The following is a 26,336-nucleotide window of genomic DNA, read 5'->3' on the forward strand; positions in this document are numbered from 1 at the left end:
ATGCTAACATTACAATGATCAGCCAGTTGCTTCATGTTTTTCATAAGCTTGTCATTGTGACATCTCTCAAATAATTTTAAATCAAAAATTATTGAACGTATTTTGTGTTATTAAAATGTATTTTTAATTTGTTGAGAGTGAGAAAGGAAAACAAAAGACACATTTCAATGGTTATTTATATTTTAAAAATAAAGCTACCAAAAATAAAATTTATCAGATATGAAATTATCAGAAACTCAAATGTAGAACTCAAATTATACAGCTATAACTGAAGGATTTGTTTGTTTGGTTTTTAGGAGCATTAGCAACTAAGGCCATATTGCTCCGGAATATGCGGTGGTCATTCCTTGACCTTTCCGCATCCTCCGTATTTGGTGGTGACGGGCTCGAACCCCGGTCTAATCAAGAAGCGTGTGCTACGCACTGCTGCTCCTTCCCACCTGGCTACGGAGGCGCCTCTATAACTGAAGGAAGTAAAATTATTAAAATATCTGGAGATCGTTGTCATTGTGGAGATGCTGCTAAAGTTGAACTGGCTTCTTTTACCAGGCAAAGTATGTGTAGCTGTGGTAAATTCACGTGATCTGCCAAATTATATCATCTTGAAGGAATCAATTGGAATTAGTGAACTGACTGCTACTAGCTTACCACGTGTACAACATTTGAAGAGAACAGTAAGGAAATATTCATTTGAAGAAGACTACTGGGTCAGCGGTGCCTGCAAAACATGAAGCTATAGTGTTTCCTGAGATTTATAAACAAATGGCAAGTGGCAAAAATTTTTTAATACTTGACTCTGGTCCTGAATTTGATTGTATTTTAATATTTTCAACACAACAGAAAATTCAATTATTAGCACAGTCCCAGCAGTGGCATGCAGACAGTACACTTCAAACTGTTCCTACTCTTTTTTTCTCAACTATACACGTTTCACAGTTTAAGAAATGATGTTATTCCTTTATTATTTGCATTATTACCTGAAAAATCTGAAACAACCTATGTTTGGATGTTACAAGAATTAAGAAAATTAATTCCACCTGCATTACCAGAAACAATAATGACCGATTTTGAGACAGCTTTTATAAATGCTGTAAAAATTGAATTGCAAATAAGACATCAAGGACATTTTTTTTCACTTTTGCCAACCTATATTCCGACATATTCAGCAAAATGTATTAAAGAGAAAGTACAATACTGATGCTGATTTTGCATTAGATCTTAAAATGTTGTCAGCTTTAACTTTCTTGCCTCCAATACGTGTTGAAAATGCCTTTGAAATACTGTGATAGCACAATATTTTAAAGGCATATACTGTCTAATAATCTGAAATGTTGTATGATGGCAATATATTGCCACCAGATGCCTAATTAGTTTGTGATTATTTTGAGGACACATGGATCAGTCATTTAGATCGTAGGAATCGCCAATGGCCACCACGTTTCCCCTCAATAAATGTGAATTGTTATGAAAGGGCACAAGAAAATTTACCAAAAACTAATAACTCAGAAGAAAGATGGCATCGTGGTTCAGAGTATCAAATATTGCCAGTCATCCAACTATAAGGAACATTGAAGCTTTTAAAGAGAACAGTCTTGAAACAATTTAATTTCAAAGATTAAAGATGGCAGTTAATGCATTTTAGCAAGGAAATGATATGATAACCTGCCTTGGAGGAATCACTCATAATTTAAATTATTAAAAATTAAATAATAAATTTTAATTAAAATTTTAGTGAACTTCAAGTAAGTTGTGTATGTGAAAAAAATTAAGATAAAATTTAAAATTAAAGACATAAAAATTCAAAAAATAAATAAATTTTATTTTAATTGACATGTATTAATGTAGTATGCTTTTGGAAGATGCTAGGCCAACCTCCATGTGGTGTCTTTCTGGGTAATGCTAACAGGCTCTAGAGTAAAAATAAAAATTATTACTGTGTTACTTATTCTAATTTATTTATTAATGAACTGTATTTCTGGAAAATTCGTATCAGGAAATTAGTTAAATTTTTATTTCATTTTAATATTGAATATTGTTAATGTCTTTGACCTAATTTTCTGCCTTGCTGCACAAGTTTTAACCTGATATATATATCTTCTTACAGTCACATAGTACTATAAGGAGCTGTTGTGGCCACCAACTCATTCCTCCAACTGCATCGATCATGGTCTAGGGAGTTGTCTAGTTGGGTGGTCAGAGAGTTGTCGAGTTGCTGTCTAGTAGTTGTGGTCCAGTGGTCGTAGTCTAGTGGGTTGGTTGGAGAGCAGTAAGAAGAAAGAGGCAGAGAGCGGTATTTTCCCGATTAGAAGTGAGACGAGATGATGCCAGAGATAATGAAGTCCTCGCTCTGACGTGGCTCGGAACTTTGAGGTAAGTTCATCCCATTATAATCAATAAAATTGTATATGATAGTAAGTCATATTACACCCACCTTTCTTCTCATTAAAGTACGCTTCAAGATGTGTTTGGTGTGATTGTAACAGTAAAGTAACATTATCCAGTGATACTATATTGTTTTTCTATTATTACCTTGGCTACTCATTTAACACGAAGATAGGAGAATATCTATGTCATCATTTAAAGGAAAGGAATCGTTTTGCCTAACTACATGAAGATACACAGACTTAATGTATCAACCAAATTTCCCTTAAACTAACTTAACAATTATCTTGATACTAGATACTATTATATTGAGTTTATTGTAAGTTTATATGTAATGTTGTTGTTTAATAAACCATGTTTGTTTGCTAACTTTGCCTCATGACATTCTCTGGTTACACACGGACCACGGAATCCGAATTAAGAAAGAACCTTTATTTGCGGCCACTCTCGAGTCTCTGTTATTTCAATAGAGAATCGGAGTGGAGAACACAACGCCCTCCGATGTTGCCAATTTTATTCCACATATAAAATTGAAGAACACGTGAGGTATATGTCCTAATTCAAACTAATAGATGATCACATTAAAACCCGACTCTCTGGACATTCATTTTAGTGTTGAGCATGCTTGAAAATTGTATGGATATTGGTGAAAGTTACACAGCATGCCCGCGCTATAACAGAGAGAAAAGGCGGCGTTACAATATTGATGATGGTATATCAAGTTTAATGTCCAAGTTTGCAGATGATACAAAGGTTGGCAGGGTTGTTAAGGACACTACTGACGCTATGCTGCTGCAACAGGATCTGGAAAGGTTGAACAGATGGGCTGAGAGGTGGCAAATGAAGTTTAACATTGACAAATGTAAAGTACTACATATGGGAAACAGTAACCACAGAGCAACGTATCAACTCTGCAGTACTACACTGACAGTGGTGGAGAATGAAAAGGACCTGGGGGTAATTGTGCAGGCAGATATGAAGTTCTCTGAGCAGTTCAGACGAGCTGCAAGAGTAGCTCATGGTGTCTTGTCAATGATATACAGGAATTTTTCTAGCAGCAATAAGAGGTGATTATTCCCTTGTATAAGGCAATGGTTAGGCCACATCTTGAGTACTGTATACCGGTCTGGAGGCCTCATTTCAAGAAGGATGTAGAGCTGCTGGAACGGGTACAGAGAAGGGCAACAAGACTAGTGAATGGAACAAAGGGTTGCTCTTACGAAGAAAGGCTTAAGTTTTGCAAATTACAGAGTCTGGAGACTAGGCACCGGCGAGGTGATCTGATAGAGGTGTATAAGGCTTTGAATGGTTTGAGCATGCTCAATGCCAATGGGATTCTTCATCTTGCTCAGAATAATCACCTCAGAGGGCATAAATTCAAATTGAGGAAGGACGGATGTCAGATAGATGTGCGGAAATTTGCCTTTGGCCAGCGGGTGGTTGGTTGGTGGAACCGACTTCCATCACTTGTTGTTGAAGTTGATAGCCTAAACAAATTTAAGGCTCAACTGGACAGGTATTTCGAACGAATGGAGGGGTGAAATGGGAGTGGTGTGTTTTTTTTTTTTTGGCTGATGCTGAATAAGCTTGGTTTCTTGCATCATATGCCTCTACTAATGCTAATGCTAATGTGCTATACTAATGGTATTGCAAAATGTCACGCCCAAAATTTCACTAATTCCATCCTTCCACCTAGTTGCAGGTCTTCTTTTAACAGCAGTTTTTGGAGTTGGTTTTGTTATGGTTTCTGTGTATATATATATATGTATAATTATATATATAATATATAATTCTACATATATTTGAATAACATTTAAAATGGTTGGAAACGGAATATTTCATAATAAAAATAAAAAGGGTACAGCATACAGAGGCAGCAAAAAGCATACTCCTCTACATGATGCTAGAAATATAACCATACAAATAAATTAGAATAAGGATTAAAATAAAAATGAAATAATGCCAGCGGTATGGCAAGAAAAGAGCGAAAAAAGTCAAAATTAAACCTAAATTAAATCAAGCCAAGCAGGGCGGGAAGAGAGGGGTAACAAGAGTAAAAATAGTAACGAATGGGTCTGGAGTACTGGGGTCCATAGTTTAAGATACACGTAAGTTAGTTATAAACCAGTTATACAAATATATTAGCAAAAACCAGTAGCTTTCGGGACGCGTGTCCCTTTGTCAACTGAAAAATTAAATACAAAATTAAATACAATACAACGAGCTGAGTGAGGCACATTAATCATGCGTCATTGTTGTTGCGCGGACGTGTGCTGCTTTCTACGCCACTGATCATCCAGCAATAAAACGGTTGTCTCCAGGATGGGATGTAGACGTATGCCTTTCTGGCGATTTAATGCCTTTGGATTGTTTACTATGTTGAGTGACTCTAGCCATAGGCGGTGGCGAGAGTGCCGTGAGTGGTCTACTATTTCAAAGTCGCGTTTGGGGTCAAGATCGTGGTTGGTGGCCCAAAAATGTTCCGCAACCGCGGACTGGTCAGTTTCGGCAAGCCGGATTGCTCTGTCGTGTTCCGTGAGGCGAACCTGGAGACGCCTTGATGTTTCTCCTATGTAGCTACTGTTACAGTCTCTACAGGTGATGCGATATACCACATTGCTGCGTAAGACAGGTGTGACAGGGGTCTTCACGCTGGAGACAAGTGAACGTAGGTTCCTGCAGGGTAATTGCACACATTTGATGTTGTAACTTCTAAAGACCTTCGAGATCCGTCCTGACACGCCTGGATAATAGGGAATGTAGGCGGACGATATACCGACTTGGCTCGGTGGTCTTTGGTTGGATGTGAGTTCTTCTGCCTGTAATAGGCATCTGCTTAGTACATGGGATGGATAACCATATTTGGTTAGGTCCGCCTTCACACCTCGTTACGCCTAATTGTGTCGGTGCTGGAATGGCTCCAAACCCTGGAGAATAGGGTGCGGGCAGTGCTATTGAGATGGCTTGGTGCATGGCCGGATCTGTAGTTATTGTATTGACCACACCACATAGGTTTGTGGTATACTGAGGTCTCTAGATGTGGGCCTACACAATGCACTAGGACGTCCAGGAACGGGAGCGTACCGTTCACCTCTGATCCTATGGTACATTTGATGAAATTAGGTAGGGAGTTTAGGTATTCCAGCAGTGCAGTTTCAGAATCACGTGGTATTACGGTAAAAATATCGTCAACGTATCTACACCATGTTGTAATAGGTGTAGGTGGGTTCTGGTGTATCTGCTCCTCCAGATCTTCCATGGCGATGTTGGCTACTACGGAACTGACAGGGGCACCCCTCAGACCTATAGTGTCGTGCTGCAGTGCCCCAACGTATGAACTGTCCAAACATATCACGCGCTTCCTCTCACCTCTTATAGGTAATACATCGCACACTGTTAAAAAAATAGCAGTGAATTCATCCACCTCATTAAGGACCTTTCAATCCCTGACAACACTGTCATGGCATGATTTGATGTGGTTTCTTTATTCACTTCAATTCCCGTCCAACAGGCCATGCACTGCGCCAGAAGGCTCCTCGAGAACGACTTAAGCCTCCAATCCAGGACATCACTATCCACTGATGACATCTGTACCACCCTCAACCTATGCTTATCAAACAGCATCTTCACTTTTGAGGATTCACTCTACCAGCAGGTACATGGCACTGCTATGGGTGCCCCTGTCAGTTCCGTAGTAGCCAACATCGCCATGGAAGATCTGGAGGAGTAGATACACCAGAACCCACTTACACCTATTACAACATGGTGTAGATACGTTGACGATATTTTTACCGTAATACCACGTGATTCTGAAACTGCACTGCTGGAATACCTCAACTCCCTATCTAATTTCATCAAGTTTACCATAGAATCAGAGGTGAACGGTACGCTCCCATTCCTGGACGTCCTAGTGCATCGCGTAGGCCCACATCTAGAGACCTCGGTATACCGCAAACCTATGTGGTGCGGTCAATTCACTAACTACAGATCCGGCCACGCACCAAGCCATCTCAATAGCACTGCCCGCACCCTATTCTCCAGCACCCACACAATTAGGTGTAACGAGATCTCCCGTGTGAAGGCGGACCTAACCAAATGTGGTTATCCATCCCATGTACTAAGCAGATGCCTATTACAGGCAGAAGAACTCACATCCAACCAAAGACCACCGAGCCAAGTTGGTATATCGTCCGCCTACATTCCCTATTATCCAGGCGTGTCAGGACAGATCTCGAAGGTCCTTAGAAGTTACAACATCAAATGTGTGCAATTACCCTGCAGGAACCTACATTCACTTGTCTCCAGCGTGAAGACCCCTGTCACACCTGTCTTACGCAGCAATGTGGTATATCGCATCACCTATAGAGACTGTAACAGTTGCTATATAGGAGAAACATCAAGGAGTCTCCAGGATCACCTCACGGAACACGACAGAGCAATCCGGCTTGCCGAAACTGACCAGTCCGCGGTTGCGGAACATTTTTGGGCCACCAACCACGATCTTGACCCCAAACGCGACTTTGAAATAGTAGACCACTCACGGCACTCTCGCCACCGCCTATGGCTAGAGTCACTCAACATAGTAAACAATCCAAAGGCATTAAATCGCCAGAAAGGCATACGTCTACATCCCATCCTGGAGACAACCGTTTTATTGCTGGATGATCAGTGGCGTAGAAAGCAGCACACGTCCGTGCAACAACAATGATGCATGATTAACGTGCCTCACTCAGCTCGTTGTATTGTATTTAATTTTGTATTTAATTTGTCAGTTGACAAAGTCCCGAAAAGCTACTGATTTTTGCTAATATATTTGTATAACTGGTTTATAACTAACTTACGTGTATATTAAAGAGTAAAAATATTGCAGCAGAAACTCTCTAAAATAATTTAGAAAATCTAAATGTACAAATAATAATTCATTGAATTTTAAAAGCCAATCAAATAGAAATTTAACGGTGCCCCCTCTGACAGGCACCAGGTCCAAATTTATGTGAAATATCACCGACAGAGATGTAAACCACTACAATAAAACAAAACAAAAATAACAAAAAAAAAATGAATTATTATTCGTACATTTAGATTTTCTAAATTATTTTAGAGAGTTTCTGCTGCAATATTTTTACTCTTGTTACTCCTCTCTTCCCTCCCTGCTTGGCTTGATTTAATTTAGGTTTAATTTTGACTTTTTTCGATCTTGTCTTGCCATACTGCTGGCATTATTTTATTTTTATTTTAATCCTTATTCTAATTTATTTGTATGGTTATTTATATATATATATATTAGTATTATTGCATTGATTTATATATTTTTTTACTTTTATTATTTTTGTCACATCAGTTGATTAATTATAATAAAATAACTTTTCAAATTTATTTTTCATGTATTTATTTAGAAATATTATATATTTCAAATGAAACTAAATTTTCGGTATTGTTTTTTTGATGAATTGTATTTTTAGTGAACTCTTTTTAGGTGAATTTTTCTGACCCAAATAATAAGAAGTATATACTTACTTCTACAACCATTTCTGGTTGGCAAAGTTGAAAATCTTGCTCAAAATAGGTTTCAAAATTAGTTTCTTCAACATGAGCAAATACACAAGTAATTAGTGTTGCTTGTGGGTATAAGAACTTCGCATATTCTGAATATGGAATTTTCTTTGGCAGTACTTGTTCTTAGAATATATAAATGAAAATAAAATGATTAGAATAATAAATGAAAATAAAATGATTAGAATAATAAATGAAAATAAAATGATTAGAATAATAAATGAAAAGAAACTGATTACAGGAAATGGAACTTAGATAAGATAAAAAGCTATGTTCTAGTCTTAATCCAATAAGGAAAGGACTAACACGCTGGATATATATAGAGCTTTTGCTATTCTTTGGAAGTTCTTAGGCATATACTCTGAACATTAATTTGGCATGCTTCCTAAGCTTTCTAAAGTTTCCTATGGATATCACATGGTTTTCACTCAATGCCAAGATGAATAATAGCTTGTATTGCTACCAGAACAGGTAAAAGAATTATACTTCATAATGATATATGTTAATTTTCCCCATGAAATAAAAATCTTTTGCTGTGATCAATTTCATACTGATATAGGTTGTTTTTCACATTACATTAGTAGGACACTATCATAATGATTTCTTATTGCATTTTACAAAATAAATCAAGCTAAACTTTTTTAGAGTGGGGTAGTTTTTTCTGTCTCTAAGTGCATTATACAATAAAGATTCTTTTAAATTTAAAAGTTTTAAGACAACTTTGAGCTGATAAATGCAATCAGAAATCATTATGATAGTGTCATATAAAGAAGACACAACTTGAATGGAACAAGTTTAATGGAGCTTTTTGATCTTGTTTCAGTACAAACTGCAGAGACTCTATAGGTAAATGAAAGAAACGTACTCTGTTTTTGTGTTATTTATGAGCAGAGACTCTGCTGATGAATACATAATCAGAAAATAAAAACTAAATCCACAAGACATATCCATTTGTCCTGTGGATTAATTTATCGAAAGGCTGTCTTAAGTTGTTATGGTTTATGGCTCCTGATGCGACAAGGAATGATGGCTCAATCATACCCCCTTGTGTGTTTAGTATTAGTATTAGCCTTACAATGCAAGGAAGCATTAGCATTAGTAGAGGCATATGATGCAAGAAAGCAAGCATATGCAGAATCAGCCAAAAAAAAAAAAAAAAAAAAAAAACCACTTACATTTCACCCCTCCGTTCGTTCGAAATACTTGTCCAGCTGAGCCTTAAATATATTTAGGCTATCAACTTCCACAACAAGGGATGGAAGTCTGTTTCACCAACCAACTACCTGCTGGCTAAAGGCAAATTTCCACACATCTATCCTACATCTCTCTTTCCTCAATTTGAATTTATGCCCTCTCAGGCAAGAGGGCATAAATTCAAATTGATTATTCTGAGCAAGAGGAAGAATCCCATCAGCACTGAGCATGCTCAAACCATTCAACACTTTATACACCTCTATCAGATCACCTCGCCGGTGCCTAGTCTCCAGACACTGTAATTTTCAAAACTTAAGCCTTTCTTCGTAAGAGCAACCCTTTGTTCCATTCACTAATCTTGTTGCCCTTCTCTGTACTCGTTCTAACAGCTCTACATCCTTCTTGAAATGAGGCCTCCAGACCTGTATACAGTACTCAAGGTGTGGCCTGACCATTGCCTTATACAAGGGAATAATCACTTCCTTATCCCTGCTAGAAAAATTCCTGTATATCATTGACAAGACACCATGCGCTACTTTTGCAGCCCATCTGCACTGCTCAGAGAACTTCATATCTGCCTGCACAATTACTCCCAGGTCCTTTTCATTCTCTACCACTGTCAGTGTAGTACCACAGAGTTGATACGTTGCTCTGGGGTTGCTGTTTCCCATATGTAGTACTTTACATTTTTCAATGTTAAACTTCTACCTCTCAGCCCATCTGCTCAACCTTTCCAGATCCTGTTGCAGCAGAATAGCGTCAGTAGTGTCCTTAACAACCCTGCCAACCTTTGTATCATCTGTAAACTTGGACATTAAGTTGGATATACCATCATCAGTATTATTTATAAATACAGAAAACAATAATGGACCCAACACTGAACCCTGAGGGACTCCACTAATAACATTAGTCCACGATGAGCAGTGTCCATTGATTACCACTCTCTGTCTTCTCCCCCCTCAACCACCCCTTTATCCATAGCAGCAATTTTCCTCTTATCCATAACAGCAATTTGCCTCCAAGCTCTGGACTTTTTGTTGCACCAGCCAAACAAAAAACCAAATAATAAATAATAAGAATAATAACAAACCATCTATTTGACTCCCTCCTCATTTAGATATCCATCCAGCTGAGCTTGGAATTTCAATTGGTGGTTGAAGCTGTCAGCTTCCCCAAGCTAACAGCTTCAACTATTCATGGGGCAACTTATTCCAAATAATTAACAACTCTCTGGCTAAAAGAAAACTTCCTGCAATCCAGTATAAATTTTTCTCCCCATAATTTGAATTTAAGATTTTCTGTAATCATTTATAACAATAAAATCTATTTTAAGATGTCTAGTTTTCAAGCTCTGCAACCCACATATTTGAAGCCTTACATCATATGGGTGCCCTTTTGTCACGCTTATCTGTCTTTGGACTCTTTTGAGAAGTTTGATATCTTTCTTTAGGTGCAGTCTCCATACCAAGACACAGTATTCCACATGTCATCTTCCAATTGCCTTATACAGAAGTATTATGAATTCCCTACCTCTACAAACAAATGTTCAATAAATCATTGATAGGACACCATGGACCTTTCTTGCCACCTATCTACTGTTCAAAGAACTTTAAGGCTTACCATAACGTAATTCTCAAATCTCTTTCTTCCTCTACTGTTTATAGTTCAACCCTAATGAGTGTGTAAGTTATTTTGTGGATGCTGTTCCCCAAGTGAAAAAAATTTGCGTGCTGAAATAAAAGATACCTGCCACTTTTCTGAAGTCTAAATCACCCTGAAGAAGCTATGCTTGATATCATTTGCAAATTTTGACACCATGCCCTTTATCATTTCATCAATGTCATTTAAGAACATGAAAAACAAGAGTTGTTCCAGTACCGATTCTTAGGGAACCCCACTTATTATATTATATTATTTATATGGTGCAAGGAAGCCAGAAGCTTATGCTGCAAGCCAAAAAAAAATTCCCGTGTTACCCTGTGTGTGTGTGTGTGTGTGTGTGTGTGTGTGTGTGTGTGTGTGTGTGTGAGTGAGTGAGTGAGTGAGTGAGTGAGTGAGTGAGTGAGTGAGTGAGTGAGTGAGTGAGAGAGAGAGAGAGAGAGAGAGAGAGAGAGAGAGAGAGAGAGAGAGAGAGAGAGAGAGAGAGAGAGAGAGAAGTAGAAAGGACTCACCAAGAAAGAGAAGAATGATGATATCCAACCCAATTCAGGACCCTGGGTGTGTCAAGCCCATACTCACCAGATGTGAGCCCCTGGGGTTACTTCCTATGTTAGCCTAATTTGAAGAATAACTATTAATCACAATCCTCTGCCTACTGCCCTGCAGCCATTTTGCAATCCATCTACGGATTTTCCCTGTGATTCCAATATGTACCAACTTATAGAATAACTCTCGTGTAGAACTGAGTCGAATGTTTTGTGAAATCTAAATAAACAATATCGAAATTATTTTCTACATCCAGCTGACAGTAATCTGTCAAAGCTAGGTATATGCTGTACAAAACCATGCTAAGTTCCCTTCAGAATTCCATTTTTATCTAAATGATCCTGTAATGCACTCATTTATGACTGACACCATGATTCTTCCTCCTGCTTAAATCAGACCAAGTGGGACAATAGTTACCCACCTCACTCCTACAGCCACCTTTATGTATTTGTGATACACTGGTACTTCTTTAAACCAAGGAATAACTGCTGAGTGCAATGATAACATAGTAATTAACCTCCATGGTTCAATGTACCCTCTTGGCACCTCCCTAAAAAATTATTAGGTATATGCCATCAACTCCAGGTGCCTTACCTGCCTTTAGGCCTCCAAAGTTTTTCTAATAAATAATCATCTGCAATTACAATATCGCTAATGATTCCTTGATTTCCAGCCAGCTTCACTTGCAGTTTCTCCTCACCAAAGGGTCTTTCTTCAGTTAATACCAATGCAAACTATAGTCTTACTGTCACAAGAATAAATGAAAGTCACCCCAAACACAGTATGATTAAGTGGTAGAGGGATTAATGAAGCAGGAAAAAGGGAATTTAATGCAGATATTAATATTCTGTTATAGACAGATTAAAAGGAAACAGAATCATATGGTATTATTTTAAAATTAAAAATAATATAAAAATCAAAATACGCAATCGCCCCTTTACTCCTAAAGTAGACTGAATCTTGTGGTGACCTTGAGTTCATTCTCATGGGGTTATGACTATATCTGTTGAATTCATCTGCAGCATCAGCAGGGTTATCTATAACTTTCTTGCATCCATTATGCGAGGGTCTGATTTTATTCACTCTTTTCTTATCAAAAATGAAAGAGCAATAAAGCTCAATATGTCCTATTATTATTAATCTTAAATTACAAGAGAAAACCTAATACCTTTATTGTAGGACTGTAATTCTCTCAACACTAAATTGCATATAAATGTATTCTTATGTGAATTAGTGTACTATGTTAATTAAATCAATTTATGATTTTTTAAAAAAAAAAAGCTACATATTAAAATCATCGTGTATTCAATATTCATATCCAACCTAGTGCATCGGGAAGATTTGCGGAAAGACAACAGCCATCAAACCGCCAACCAACCAATAACGTATGCTAATATGAGAATTGAAGATAATTTATAGATAATTTAAACTCTCATAAAACTCCCTGAAAATCTGAATACCACGAGATAACTATACATCAATTTACAAATAATTTAAACTTTAAAATTGTCTGAAACTTCCTACAAGATTCCGTGTTCACAAGGAGTCGAAAGCGGATCACAAATGATATCCCTCCCTTGTTTTATACAAATTTTTTCATAACCTAGCATGAGATTATTTATGCTTACCAAAACTACTGTTTAAACATGTGCATTAGAGTTCATGAATCCAAGATATTGTAAGGTCTAAGTACATTAATAGAGTCGGGATTTAATCTCATTTCCAATGTTTCTGCAATTAACAACTTAAAATATTCCTGCTGAGTATTCAGGACCTTTGACTCATCAAAAAGGAACACATGTCCATCATTAATAGCATGAAACACTAGTTTTGAGGCACCTGCCTACCTACCCTAATAGATGCTGCATGCTGTTGTATCCTCGTCGAAAGTGATTTCTGAGTTCAGCCAATATAGGCTGAATTGCACCCGTCACAAGGAATATTGTAAACAATATTGTGCACTTCCATGGTTGTAATGGTATCAACCCTTTTACGCATCAAGGGGGGGATATCATTCATGATCTGCTTTTGGCTTCTTGTGAACATGGAAATGATCCGAATGAGATAGTCCCTTAAAGAAAGTTTTAGACAATTTTAAAGTTTAAATTATTTGTAAATTGATGTATATTTATTTACAAATAAATAAATGTCTTGAGATTATCAAGACAACTTCAATTCTCATATTAGCATACGTTATTGGTTGGTTTGGGGGGTTGATGGTTGTCGACTTTCAGCAAATCTTCTAGATGCACTAGGTTGAATATGAGTATTGAATACATGGGCACCTCAGTAGCCAGGTGGGCAGGGGCAGCAGTGCGTAGTGAGGTTCAAGCCCATGACCACTAAATATGGAGGATGCGGAAAGGTCAGGGAATGACCACCGCATATTCCTGGAGCAATATGGCCTTAGTTACTAATGCTCCTAAAAACCAAATAACAAACAAACAAACAAACATTGAATACATGATGATTTTAATACATAGTTTGTTTTTTTTTTAAATCATAAAAATTAAATCATAGCAATTACTCTTTTCTTAGTATTTTCACATATGAGCATAACTCCTTGTCTCTGCTCTTTGCTCTCATAGACAGCAATTTCTCATAATCTGTTAGCATTAGCATTAGTAGAGGCATTTGATGCAAGAAAGCAAGCTTATGCAGCATCAGCCAAAAAAAAAAAATAAATAAAAAAATAACCACTTCCACTTCACCCATCTGTTCGTTCAAAATACCTGTCCAGCTGAGCCTTAACTTATTTAGGCTATCAACCTCCACTACAAGGGATGGAAGTCTGTTCCACCAACCAACCACCCGCTGGATAAAGGCAAATTTCCGCACGTCTATCCTACATCTGTCTTTCCTCAATTTGAATTTATGCCCTCTCAGGTGATTATTCTGAGCAAGAGGCAGTATCCCATCAGCATTGAGCATGCTCAAACCATTCAAGGCTTCCATTCAAGGCTTCATACACCTCTATCAGATCACCTTGATGGTGCCTAGTCTCCAGACACTGTAATTTTCAAAACTTAAGCCTTTCTTCGTAAGAGCACCCCTTTGTTCCATTCACTAATCTTGTTGCCCTTCTCTGTACTCGTTCCAGCAGCTCTACATCCTTCTTGAAATGAGTCCTCCAGACCTGTATACAGTACTCTAGGTGTGGCCTGACCATTGCCTTATACAAGGGAATAATCACCTCCTTATCCCTGCTGGAAAAATTCCTGTATATCATTGACAATACTCCATGAGCTACTCTTACAGCCCGTCTGCACTGCTCAGAGAACTTCATATCTGCCTGCACAACCACCCCCAAGTCCCTTTCATTCTCTACCACTGTCAGTGTAGTACCACAGAGTTGATACGTTGCTCTGGGGTTGCTGTTCCCCATGTGTAGTACTTTACATTTGTCAATGTTAAACTTCATTTGCCACCTCTCAGCCCATCTGCTCAACCTTTCCAGATCCTGTTGCAGCAGCATAGTGTCAGTAGTGTCCTTGACAACCCTGCCAACCTTTGTATCGTCTGCAAACTTGGATATTAAGCTTGATATACCATCATCAATATCATTTATAAATACAGAAAACAATAATGGACCCAACACTGAGCCCTGAGGGACTCCACTAATAACATTAGTCCACGACCAGCAGTGTCCATTGATTACCACTCTCTGTCTTCTCCCCCTCAACCACCCCTTTATCCATAGCAGCAATTTGCCTCCAATGTCACACTGCTCCAATTTGTGTAGCAGTCTTCCATGTGCAACAGTATCAAAAGCCTTTCTAAGATCCAAGTATATAATATCAAAGCTATTCCCTGCATCCAGTTCTTTTGTGACTGCATCATAGTATCCAATCAAATTGGTCAGGCAAGACTTCCCCTTAACAAAACCATGCTGTGTCCGAGCTATAACTGAAGTCTTGTCTAAATGATCCTGCAGTGCTCCTTTATCCAACCTAGTGCATCGGGAAGATTTGCGGAAAGACAACAGCCATCAAACCGCCAACCAACCAATAACGTATGCTAATATGAGAATTGAAGATAATTTATAGATAATTTAAACTCTCATAAAACTCCAGTGCCTCCATTAATTTTCCTGGAACAGAACTTAAGCTCACAGGTCTATAATTACTTTTGTCAGCCTTTGATCCTCCTTTGTGAATTGGGGTCACATTTGCACATTTCCAGTCTATGGGTACCTCCCCTGAGTCCAAGGAAGCTCTCATAATTATGGCTAAGGGTTTGCTTACTTCCTTTGCTGCCTCCTTTAATATAACTGGATAGATCCCATCCACCCCGGGTGCCTTTCTTGTGTTTATCTTCAACAGTTTCTCCTCCACTTTACTTCCAGTTATTTCAAGATTCCGTAGCTTACTGCTAGAGTTGAATACACCTCTGGCATTCCCCTCGCTGAATAACTCCTCATGTGTGAATGTCGATGCAAAATATTCATTTAGTTTGTTAGCTACCTGAGCAGGATCATCAACAGTTGACCCATCAATATCAAGTGGACCAATCTGATTCATCTCCTTCCTTCTAGAGTTTACATAAGTAAAGAACTCTTTGCTGTTTTTCTTTGCATCCCTTGACAGGGATTTCTCGTAATCTGCATTCGCCTGCCTAACCTCCTTTATAACTTGGTTGCATATCAACTTGTATCTATCATAGGCTTCTGTGTCATGTGTTAATTTGTAAGTATCCCATGCATTTTTCTTCTCTGCCATATGCCTCATTAGTTCATCTGACATCCATTTTGGCCTAAACCTTGAACAATATTTCTTAGTTGGTATGTAAAGCCTAGTAGCTTCCAAGATAAGTTCTTTGAATGCTTCCCATTTTGAATTTGCTGTTGGTATCATCATCAGTTGGTCCCACTGATGATGTTACCAACAGCAAATATTGTAGAATTTAAATACTGTCTCAGTCCACGTAGTCGCCTTTACGGAAGCAATAACCCTTCCCTTTACCCCTAATGGTATAAGACTCTCTGATTTACTGGCCAACTCTATTTCCCTGTACAGTTTCTTATTATACTTATCAGAGCTATTAGGCCTATAGCACACTCCTGATTCTGTTCTCAATTCTGATCTCGAAATGCTTATGTCACACCAAACTGACTTGACACTGCACTGTCCAGCGATGTCGACTGGCTTCACTTCCTTGGATTTTATGTGTTTCTTAACTATTAGCATAACCCCTCCTCCCTTCCTGTCCTGTCTATCCTTTCTGTAGACGTTGTACTCCACAAATTCTAGTTCTGCATTCCTTATATCTGTGTGACACCACGTCTCTGATATCCCTTTGATGTTTTGATGTTTTGTGGGATTTACTCAGAGGTAACTAACTAATGGTAGTTACCTCTGAGTAAATCCCACTTCAGCACACTGTGATCACTGCCACCTAGTGGTTCATTTATCTGCAGATTCTTAATGCATGAAGAATCACTGCTGATAATGAAATCAAGAGTATTACTCCCTCTAGTTGCCTCCCGAACATACTGATGTAGAAAACAATCATCCAATAAATCCACAAAAGCCCTGCTAGTGTGTGAGTGACCAGCCCCCAAATTCCAGTCAATATCTGGGAAATTAAAATCTCCCATTATAAGACTCTCTGATTTACTGGCCCACTCTATTTCCCTGTACAGTTTCTTATTATACTCATCAGAGTCATTAGGCCTATAGCACACTCCTACTCTCAATTTTGATCTCCCAATGCTTATGTCACACCAAACTGACTCAACACTGCACTGTCCAGCGATGTCGACTGGCTTCACTTCCTTGGTTTTTATGTGTTTCTTAACTAATAGCATAACCCCTCCCCCCTTCCTATCCTGTCTATCCTTTCTGTAGACGTTTACTCCCCAAATTCCAGTTCTGCATCGCTTATATCTGTGTGACACCATCGGTGTTAGGTGGATCGGAAAACTGCTAGCTTCGGGGGAGACAAAGACTAATAGATTAATAGTAGCCACTGGCAGAGGTGAAAGAGATTCTTGCATTGCTTCTATTGGAATGAGCAGAAGCCTGAAAAACAAGATGCAGGATATTTCAGAGACTGCTGGGAGTCATTGCTGGGAGTCACAAGTAAATATATAGGTTGTGTTAGGGTAGCTAAGAATAGAAACAGGTGCAGGTATACTTGCGTGTACACCAATGCTAGGAGTTTAATAAATAAATTTGATGAATTTGAGGTATTGCTCAAAACATCAAAGGGATATCAGAGACGTGGTGTCACACAGATATAAGGAATGCAGAATTAGAATTTGGGGAGTACAACGTCTACAGAAAGGATAGACAGGACAGGAAGGGAGGAGGGGTTATGCTATTAGTTAAGAAACACATAAAATCCAAGGAAGTGAAGCCAGTCGACATCGCTGGACAGTGCAGTGTCAAGTCAGTTTGGTGTGACATAAGCATTGGGAGATCAGAATTGAGAACAGAATCAGGAGTGTGCTATAGGCCTAATAGCTCTGATAAGTATAATTAGAAACTGTACAGGGAAATAGAGTTCGCCAGTAAATCAGAGAGTCTTATAATGGGGGATTTTAATTTCCCAGATATTGACTGGAATTTTGGCGCTGGTCACTCACACACTAGCAAGGCTTTTGAGTATTTATTGGATGATTGTTTTCTTCATCAGCATGTTCCGGAGGCAACTAGAGGGAGTAATACTCTTGATTTGATTATCAGTAGTGATTCTTCATGTATTAAGAATCTACAGATAAATGAACCACTATGTGGCAGTGATCACAGTGTGCTGAAGTGGGATTTACTCAAAGAGGTAACTACCATTAGGGGTAAAAGGAAGGGTTATTGCTTTCGTAAAGGCGACTACGATGGACTGAAACAGTATTTAAATTCTATACAGTGGGACCAACCGAAGATGTTACCAACAGCAAATTCAAAATGGGAAGCATTCAAAGAACTTATCTTGGAAGCTACTAGGCTTTACATACCAACAAAGAAATATTGTTCAAGGTTTAGGCCTAAATGGATGTCAGATGAACTAATGAGGCAGAGAAGAAAATTGCATGGGATACATACAAATAAACACGTGACACAGAAGCCTATGATAGATACAAGTTGATCTGTAACCAAGTTACAAAGGAGGTTAGGCAGGCGAAGGCAGATTACGAGAAATCTTTGGCAACGGATGCAAAGAAAAACAGCAAAGAGTTCTTTACTTGTGTAAACTCTAGAAGGAAGGGGATGAACCGGATTTGTCCACTTGATATCGATGGGTCAAATGTTGATGATCCTGCTCAGGTAGCTAACAAACTAAATGAATATTTTGCATCAACATTCACACAGGAGGAGTTATTCAGCGAGGGGAATGCCAGAGGTGTATTCAACTGTGACAGTAAGCTAGAGAATCTTGTAATAACTGAGAGTAAAGTGGAGGAGAAATTGTTGAAGATAAACACAAGAAAGGCACCTGGGGTGGATGGGATCTATCCAGTTATATTAAAGGAGGCAGCAAAGGAAGTAAGCAAACCCTTACCCATAATTATGAGAGCTTCCTTGGACTCAGGGGAGGTACCCACAGACAGGAGATGTGCAAATGTGACCCCAATTCACAAAGGAGGATCAAAGGCTGACACAAGTAATTATAGACCTGTGAGTGTAACTTCTGTTCCAGGAAAATTAATGGAGGCACTGGTTAAAGAAGCACTGCAGGATCATCTAGACAAGACCTCAGTTATAGCTTGGACACAGCATGGTTTTGTTAAGGGGAAGTCTTGCCTGACCAATTTGATTGGATACTATGATGCCGTCACAAAAGAACTGGATTCAGGGAATAACTTTGATATTATATATTTGGATCTTAGAAAGGCTTTTGATACTGTTGCTCATGGAAGACTGCGGCATTGGTGGCAAATTGTTGCTAATTGATAAAGGGATGGTTGAGTGGCAGAAGACAGAGTGGTAATTAATGGACACTACTCATCGTGGACTAATGTTATTAGTGGAGTCCCTCAGGGCTCAGTGTTGGGTCCATTGTTGTTTTCTGTATTTATAAATAATATTTATGATGGTATATCAAGCTTAATGTCCAAGTTTGTAGACGATACAAAGTTTGGCGGGGTTGTTAAGGACGCTACTGACGCTATGCTGCTGCAACAGGATCTGGAAAGGTTGAGCAGATGGGTTGAGAGGTGGCAAATGAAGTTTAACATTGACAAATGTAAAGTACGACATATGGGAAACAGGAACCTCAGAGCAACATATCAACTCTGTGGTACTTCAGTGACAGTGGTAGAGAATGAAAAGGACCTGGGGGTAATTGTGCAGGCTGATATGAAGTTCTCTGAGCAGTGCAGACGGGCTGCAAGAATAGCTCATGGTGTCTTATCAATGATATACAGGAATTTTTTTAGCAGGGATAGGGAGGTGATTATTCCCTTGTATAAGGCAATGGTCAGGGCCGTACCTTGAATACTGTATACAGGTCTGGAGGCCTCATTTCAAGAAGGATGTAGAGCTGCTGGAATGAGTACAGAGAAGGGCAACAAGGTTAGTGAGTGGAACGAAGAGTTGCTCTTACGAAGAAAGGCTTAAGTTTTGCAAATTACAGTGTCTGGAGAGGTGATCTGATAGAGGTGTACAAAGCCTTGAATGGTTTGAGCATGCTCAATGCTGATGGGATACTGCCTCTTGCTCAGAATAATCACCTGAGAGGGCATAAATTCAAATTGAGGAAAGACAGATGTAGGATAGATGTGTGGAAATTTGCCTTTAGCCAGCGGGTAGTTGGTTGAACAGACTTCCATCCCTTGTTGTGGAAGTTGATAGCCTAAATAAATTTAAGGCTCAACTGGACAGGTATTTTGAACGAACGGAGGGCTGAAGTGGAAGGGTTTTTTTTTTTTTTTTTTTGGCTGATGCTGCATAAGCTTGCTTTCTTGCATCATATGCCTTTACTAATGCTAATTTTCATAAATATTTTATATTTCCCTCTTTCTGAAAGATTTGTCAGGCCATCCCTTATATCGTTAAAATTAGACCAATAGAAATCCTGTAATTATCATTTCTTTGTTCATTCGTCTGTCCTCATGTAATAACTTTACTCCCATAGGCAGGATTGTGGAGCCGTCACATTGCCTAGATGCAAACAGAAAATGCTACCACTCATTACATAAAAAAAGACATAGTAAAATTTATATATGGCTCTGTTAGAATGATTTGTTGAGCCTTACTAAATTTTGTTAAAATCAGATGGAATCTGATTTTAATAAAATCTGACAATAATTATTATTTTTTTTTTCATACACATCACTTAAGCTATTTATATACCATTACTCTCTATGTAGCTGAGGCAATGGAAATTAAGTCTGTGCCATGCATTAAATGGAGGAATGAATTCCACAGACAATGTGACCAGTGCACACAAATGAAATGTGTTCAGTTTGTACATGAAAGTTGTTGCTTTTCATTCTTCTTTTTTTTTTTTTTTTGTTATAATGAATTATTACTATTTGCAAATGTGGCTGTGTTGTAATGTACTGCATATATTAGTCAACTTGTGTAAAAATGTAAAAAAAAGTATTTTTAATTTTGAATTTTTATAATTAATGTTTTCTTATAAAAAACATTGATAATTGTACCTGGATTAAGATTTTTGTATTCCTACAGTCAACTGAATGCTAATTTTACTTTAACCAAAAATAAAATTATACTGTTATATGAAATAAATTAGCCGGAAATGTCTGACTTTTCTCCTTCATAATGTGTTTTGTCCCAATTTTATCATCCTTAGATATCTTTTTTGTACCAATTTTCCACCCCAAAATCTGCTCATCCCACCTTTCATGGGTAGGGTAACCAGATTTTTATGGGTAGGAAAAATCCTTAAAAAACTCTTATTTAGAAAAACTATCCATATTTTATTTTTACATGGTTTATTTAAAACACTTGACTGTACTCTAGTTTCTTTATAAATATATTCCCACAAAGTTTTAGAACATGCATTTAATCTTTTTATGTTGTGATTAATACTTATTCAAATAGTATTGTGGATATGCTAAAACCAAAAATTTTTAAAAATGTATGACTTTGAGAGTAACAGATTACAAATAAAAGTATTAATAAATACAAAAAAATATATATATATATTCATTTACCTCCACCAGCTGGTACAGTAATCTTCAATTCTTCCTCTTTTATTAGTTGCCTGTTTTTACCATTATATGTTGTGGAGAAAGTCCTCATTACCACCCGCACTTTATGATCAGCATCTGAGTTAGCATTGGTTACCTTCAGTTTCACCTGAGAGAAATTATATATCACAATAAATAAATATATATACAGCATTTGCATACCTGCCTATGGAATAAAGAATTCAATTGGGAAAGGAAAACAACAGATTATTTATCATAACATGTTTGTAGAAATCAGAACTGATTCCCCCACCATCTAAATTAGAATTCATTTCTCCCAACTATCTAATAACACAGGGGTAATGGTGGCAAACACCATATAATTTTCAAATGTAAAAGTAATAAAGACTTATCTACCAAGACTTATCTCCAAAATCAAGCAAGTTCATGACAGCAGTTCACAAAATTTTTATCTTGAAAGTGTATAAAAAAAATTTTAATTTAATTTAAAAATTAAATTTCAGGTTACCCGATAACAAGTAGCTCTATTTTAGTATATCATATCAATAGGCCATGTGTTTTCTGTGGTCAGTTTGGCTGTTTGGTGGATGAAAAAACCATGCTACGAAGAAAACAGAAAAGTTTCTCATGTCTTTGACTGGATTCGAACACAGGCATTTTTCACACATTTTGGAAGGATGGTGATTTTACCACCATGCTGCCCAAGGAGAGTCTTGATAGTGCAGCAAATTAATTATAAAAAATACAATAAACCTCATGATACTGTCAGAAAATCCAGCTATTCGTTTTCTGCAACTGTGTTTGAAGGGGCTACTAATTGAATTGCTGAGGTAAAATACCAGCTAATGCACCACTCAACTCTTTTTAAGGCATACTACTTGGTTTATGATAACTCCACCTAAATGCAAAATCTCTGAAATACTAAACATTTATTAAAATTGAAACATGCAAAAAGAAATGCTAATAATTTTTAATAAAATTTCTTGGTTCTTATCATAATCTTACTAGCAACCATTCATTCTCTCCAAAATAAGATTTGAACTAAGTGCATTATGATGGATTCATAAACTCAAGTGGGGTGGGCAAACAAATATAAATGTATTATCATGGATATTTAAATTTTCTAGAGGTAGACTGGGAGACTTGTGATTTATGGGGGAACCCTCTCATGACAGCAATATATTTCTTAATCGATAAATTACTGTTTCATATATCAACATATCATAAGTGTAACTTGGAAGAACAATATTCTTGAACTTATTTTTGACTATGGATTCAAATAATATTGAGAACTTTAGCATTAAGAAACCTTCAGCAGTAATAATCATAATGTATTAATGTGGAACATCTCTACAGAAATAATAACTATAATCAGGGTAAAGGAAAGAGTTTTAAATTTTGCAAGGGAAATTATGATCATTTTAGGCATTATCTGAACTCTATTCAGCCGGAACAGCTGTTGAATCCAAAGAGTACAAATGTTAAACGAGAACTGTTCAAAGACATCCATCTTTTTTATTACATCTATAAAGAATTATTATTTCAGGTTTAAACACTAAGAAGAAAGTCAGTAACAGAAAAGAAAGGTTGGTTGGTTGGCTGTTGTAGGGTTTTAGGCACATCAGCAAAAAGCCATATCATGCTATATATAATATGTCTGTAAAGTGCATGTGTTTTGTAGCTGATTTCCTGTTTTCTGCATGAAAAACCCAAGTTTCTGGGAGAAAAACCATGCTACCCTCACCTGACACTGACTAACCCGGCCAGTTATGAAAAAGGCCCATAAAACTTATTTCCATCATTGATAGAAATTGAACTCAGGTCTTTGATTGATTCTACCAACTGTGTTACCCATGAGGGCAGAAAAGAAAGTTCATGGGATCAACATAAATTATCAAGAGACACTGACAGGACCCTATGATTTATACTTGGAAATATAAATCAAAGGAACCTGAACCATATTGGTCCACTGTAGGATAGCTTTAGTAGATGATAACCCTAAAAGACAACTGATGAACTCATTTAATGAATCAGTAGTTGCAGTGAACATCCTTTTAGGCTTGACAATAACATTACTCCATCCTCATGGGTAGCACAGTTGGTATAATCACCGTTCTCCCCAAACTGAGTGTAAAAGACCTGAGTTTGAATCCTGTCAATGACACAAGAAATTTTTATTGTTCTTTTTCACAATACGGCTGAGTTAGTTGATCTCAAGTGAGGATAACAGTTTTTTTCTTCCATAAACTCAGGTTTTTCATCAGGTTTTTGGACCACAGAATACATGCAATTTACAGTCATATTATGTACTGTGCAATATAACCTAAATTATTGATGTGCCTAAAACTCTACAACAACCAAACAACAATAGTCCGCATAGCAGGCATTGGGAACTGATCAACAATTATGTGATCACCAAAAATCAATCAGTAGAGAAATTGTTATGCTTGAATGTGAAAAAAAAAAAAATGCATGAAGAATTGATGGTATTTACCCACTGATATTAAAAGCAGCAGTAGTATCAGGATAGATTAGAAATGTGCAAACGGCACTCAAACTCACAAGGTGGTGACATGGGGTCCTTGCAGGTGACACAGTGGTTACAATCATCTTCCTCCCACACCAGAGGAATCTAGCATATGAGTTTGAATTCCATCAATGACAGGAATTTTATGGGCTTCTTTCACAATGTGACTAAGTTTATCAGTCTCAGATGAGGGTTGCATAGCATTTTCTCCCGAAAACTCAGGTTTTCCATCCTGTAGCAGCAAACTGACAGAAGAACACACACAATTACAGACTGATGCATAATGCATTACTGGCTCCTAAAGCCTTAGTTGCTCTGGCAACTAACACAGATTAACCTAACCTGGTTATAAGGGTGATACGGGTAGTCTGTAAGTTTAACTTCTGTGTAAGGGAAAACCAAGAAATCCATGTTTAAGGATGCCTATGCTTAAATATATGCTGGGTGGCCACTTTATTAGGTGCACCTACCTATTTATGAAATGGAGCATTTTTCGGCAGCAGCATAATGTGTTCGTACTGTGCAATATAAAGCAGCGTGCATGCAGAGCCGAATTTACACCTCTAGAGGCCCAAGGTGTTGTTGTTTGTTGTTGTTTGGTTTTTAGGAGCATTAGCAACTAAGGCCATATTGCTCCGGTGCGGTGGTCATTCCCTGACCTTTCCGCATGCTTCGTATTTAGTGGTGACGGGCTCGAACCCCGGTCTAATCAAGAAGCATGTACTACGCACTGCTGCTCCTTCCCACCTGGCTACGGAGGCGCCTCATGCCCAAGGTGTAAAATCCCCTTGGGCCCCTTATAGTTTTGGTATTTTAGATTTAAAAAAATAAGAATTTAATATCATAATTGATAACAAAATAATACATATACATGCTTATATTAGATAATACATTCACAAAAGCAAAATAACACAATAATAATCAAATAACATTCAAATCACAAATAAGTAAAATCTTACACAAAAATTGATAATATAATTACAAAACAGAATCAGAAATAAAATCTGGTATCAATCACATGTAAAAAATGATAATTAAATAATAATCATAAATAAGATATTACTGCTCAGAATTACTGTAAATATAATAAAAACATTATTTTTGACCATTGTTTTTGCAATTACATCAATTGTATTATCATAATTTATCAAGCATTGATTCAATAAACAATAAGGATAAATATTACATTTCATTTTGTATTAAATTATTCCTTAAATAATTCTTAAATCCTTTTTAATACCGAAAATGACTCTTCTCTACTTGTGTTTCTTACGGGTATTGTTAAAAATATTTTAAGAATAGTTTCAATGTTAGGGAAAGTAGATCTCAAACCATCATTTATAATATTATACATATTTAAAATATTTTCCTTCTTAGAAAATTTTAAAAACTATATAACTTCATCTTCAAATTTATTGGCATCAATGACATTTTTGTAAGTGTTTATTAATTTTTTGATATTATTTTGACGTTATAAGTATATTTTTGTTTGATGATTAATTTCAGCAATAATTTTAAAACAAATAACATTTAGAGTACTAGCAATAAAGATTTTTTTTCCACATAAAGTAACTATAAACTATAGTTCCAAAATCATTTCTTATATCTACAATAAATTCCTTTCAATGATTTTTAAATGATTGCTACCTTTTAATATATCTATTTTAGAGTCCTGAAGAGATCTTGTTGTGCTTAATATTCGTAATATTTTGTCCCACATTATTGTCAAATTTTTTGGTCAGTTTCAAACTTTCTAATTGGGAAATAAGTTTTTCACTTTCATGGGCAGATAAATTAATTAAAGCTTGCTATATTTATTTATATCCTCTTTTTAATACCTACACAGCATCTGCACTAGCTATCTTCTTTTGCTTAATTTTTTTTAGGGTAACTTAATTTTCTCATAAACATTGGTCTCCTGCCCACACGGCCTCCGTAGCTGAGTGGGCAGGAGCGGGAGTGCAGTAGCACACGCTCTTTGAGTAGATCGGGGTTCAAGCCCCTGACTGCTGAATACGGTCGATCTGCCAACCCACTGGACCAGCGTGGCAGATTATGGTCCATTTCCCTCAGCATGAATTGTTGAGGAGGCTTCCACCCTGCAGTGGGTTGATAATGGCTGCACTTTACTTTTTACTCCATCATTTCGTAGAATCAGAGAAAAAAAATTGTACAAATTTTGCTTAAAACAAAAATAATGCACTGCTTTAGAACAAGATTCTGCTGCATTTTAGATAATCAAATTTAAAGAACATGGTATATAATGTTAGTTGTTGTAGGGTTTAGGCACATCAGTGGCTAAGACCATATTGCGCTATACTATATATATTTTTTCTGTAAATTACATGTTCTTTGGTCAAT

The 26,336-nt window shown here is 37.2% G+C and overlaps 1 protein-coding gene across 1 annotated transcript in view; it reads right to left on the minus strand.

Annotated features, from left to right (window-relative positions):
* The window catches only part of LOC150079132 (annulin-like), a 156,913-nt gene that overhangs the window by 11,947 nt on the left and 118,630 nt on the right, over positions 1-26,336 (minus strand). The window contains exons 12-13 of the mRNA XM_090382964.1: positions 21,452-21,596; positions 7,900-8,060 (exon numbers count right to left, since the gene is read on the minus strand). Of these exons, the coding sequence (XP_090239090.1) occupies positions 7,900-8,060; positions 21,452-21,596 (306 nt within the window). The remainder of the gene's footprint in view (positions 1-7,899; positions 8,061-21,451; positions 21,597-26,336) is intronic.

The sequence above is a fragment of the Mastigoproctus giganteus genome, chromosome 10, assembly GCF_048544385.1.
Source record: "Mastigoproctus giganteus isolate SK-2022 chromosome 10, ASM4854438v1, whole genome shotgun sequence".
Classification (NCBI taxonomy): domain Eukaryota; kingdom Metazoa; phylum Arthropoda; class Arachnida; order Uropygi; family Thelyphonidae; genus Mastigoproctus; species Mastigoproctus giganteus.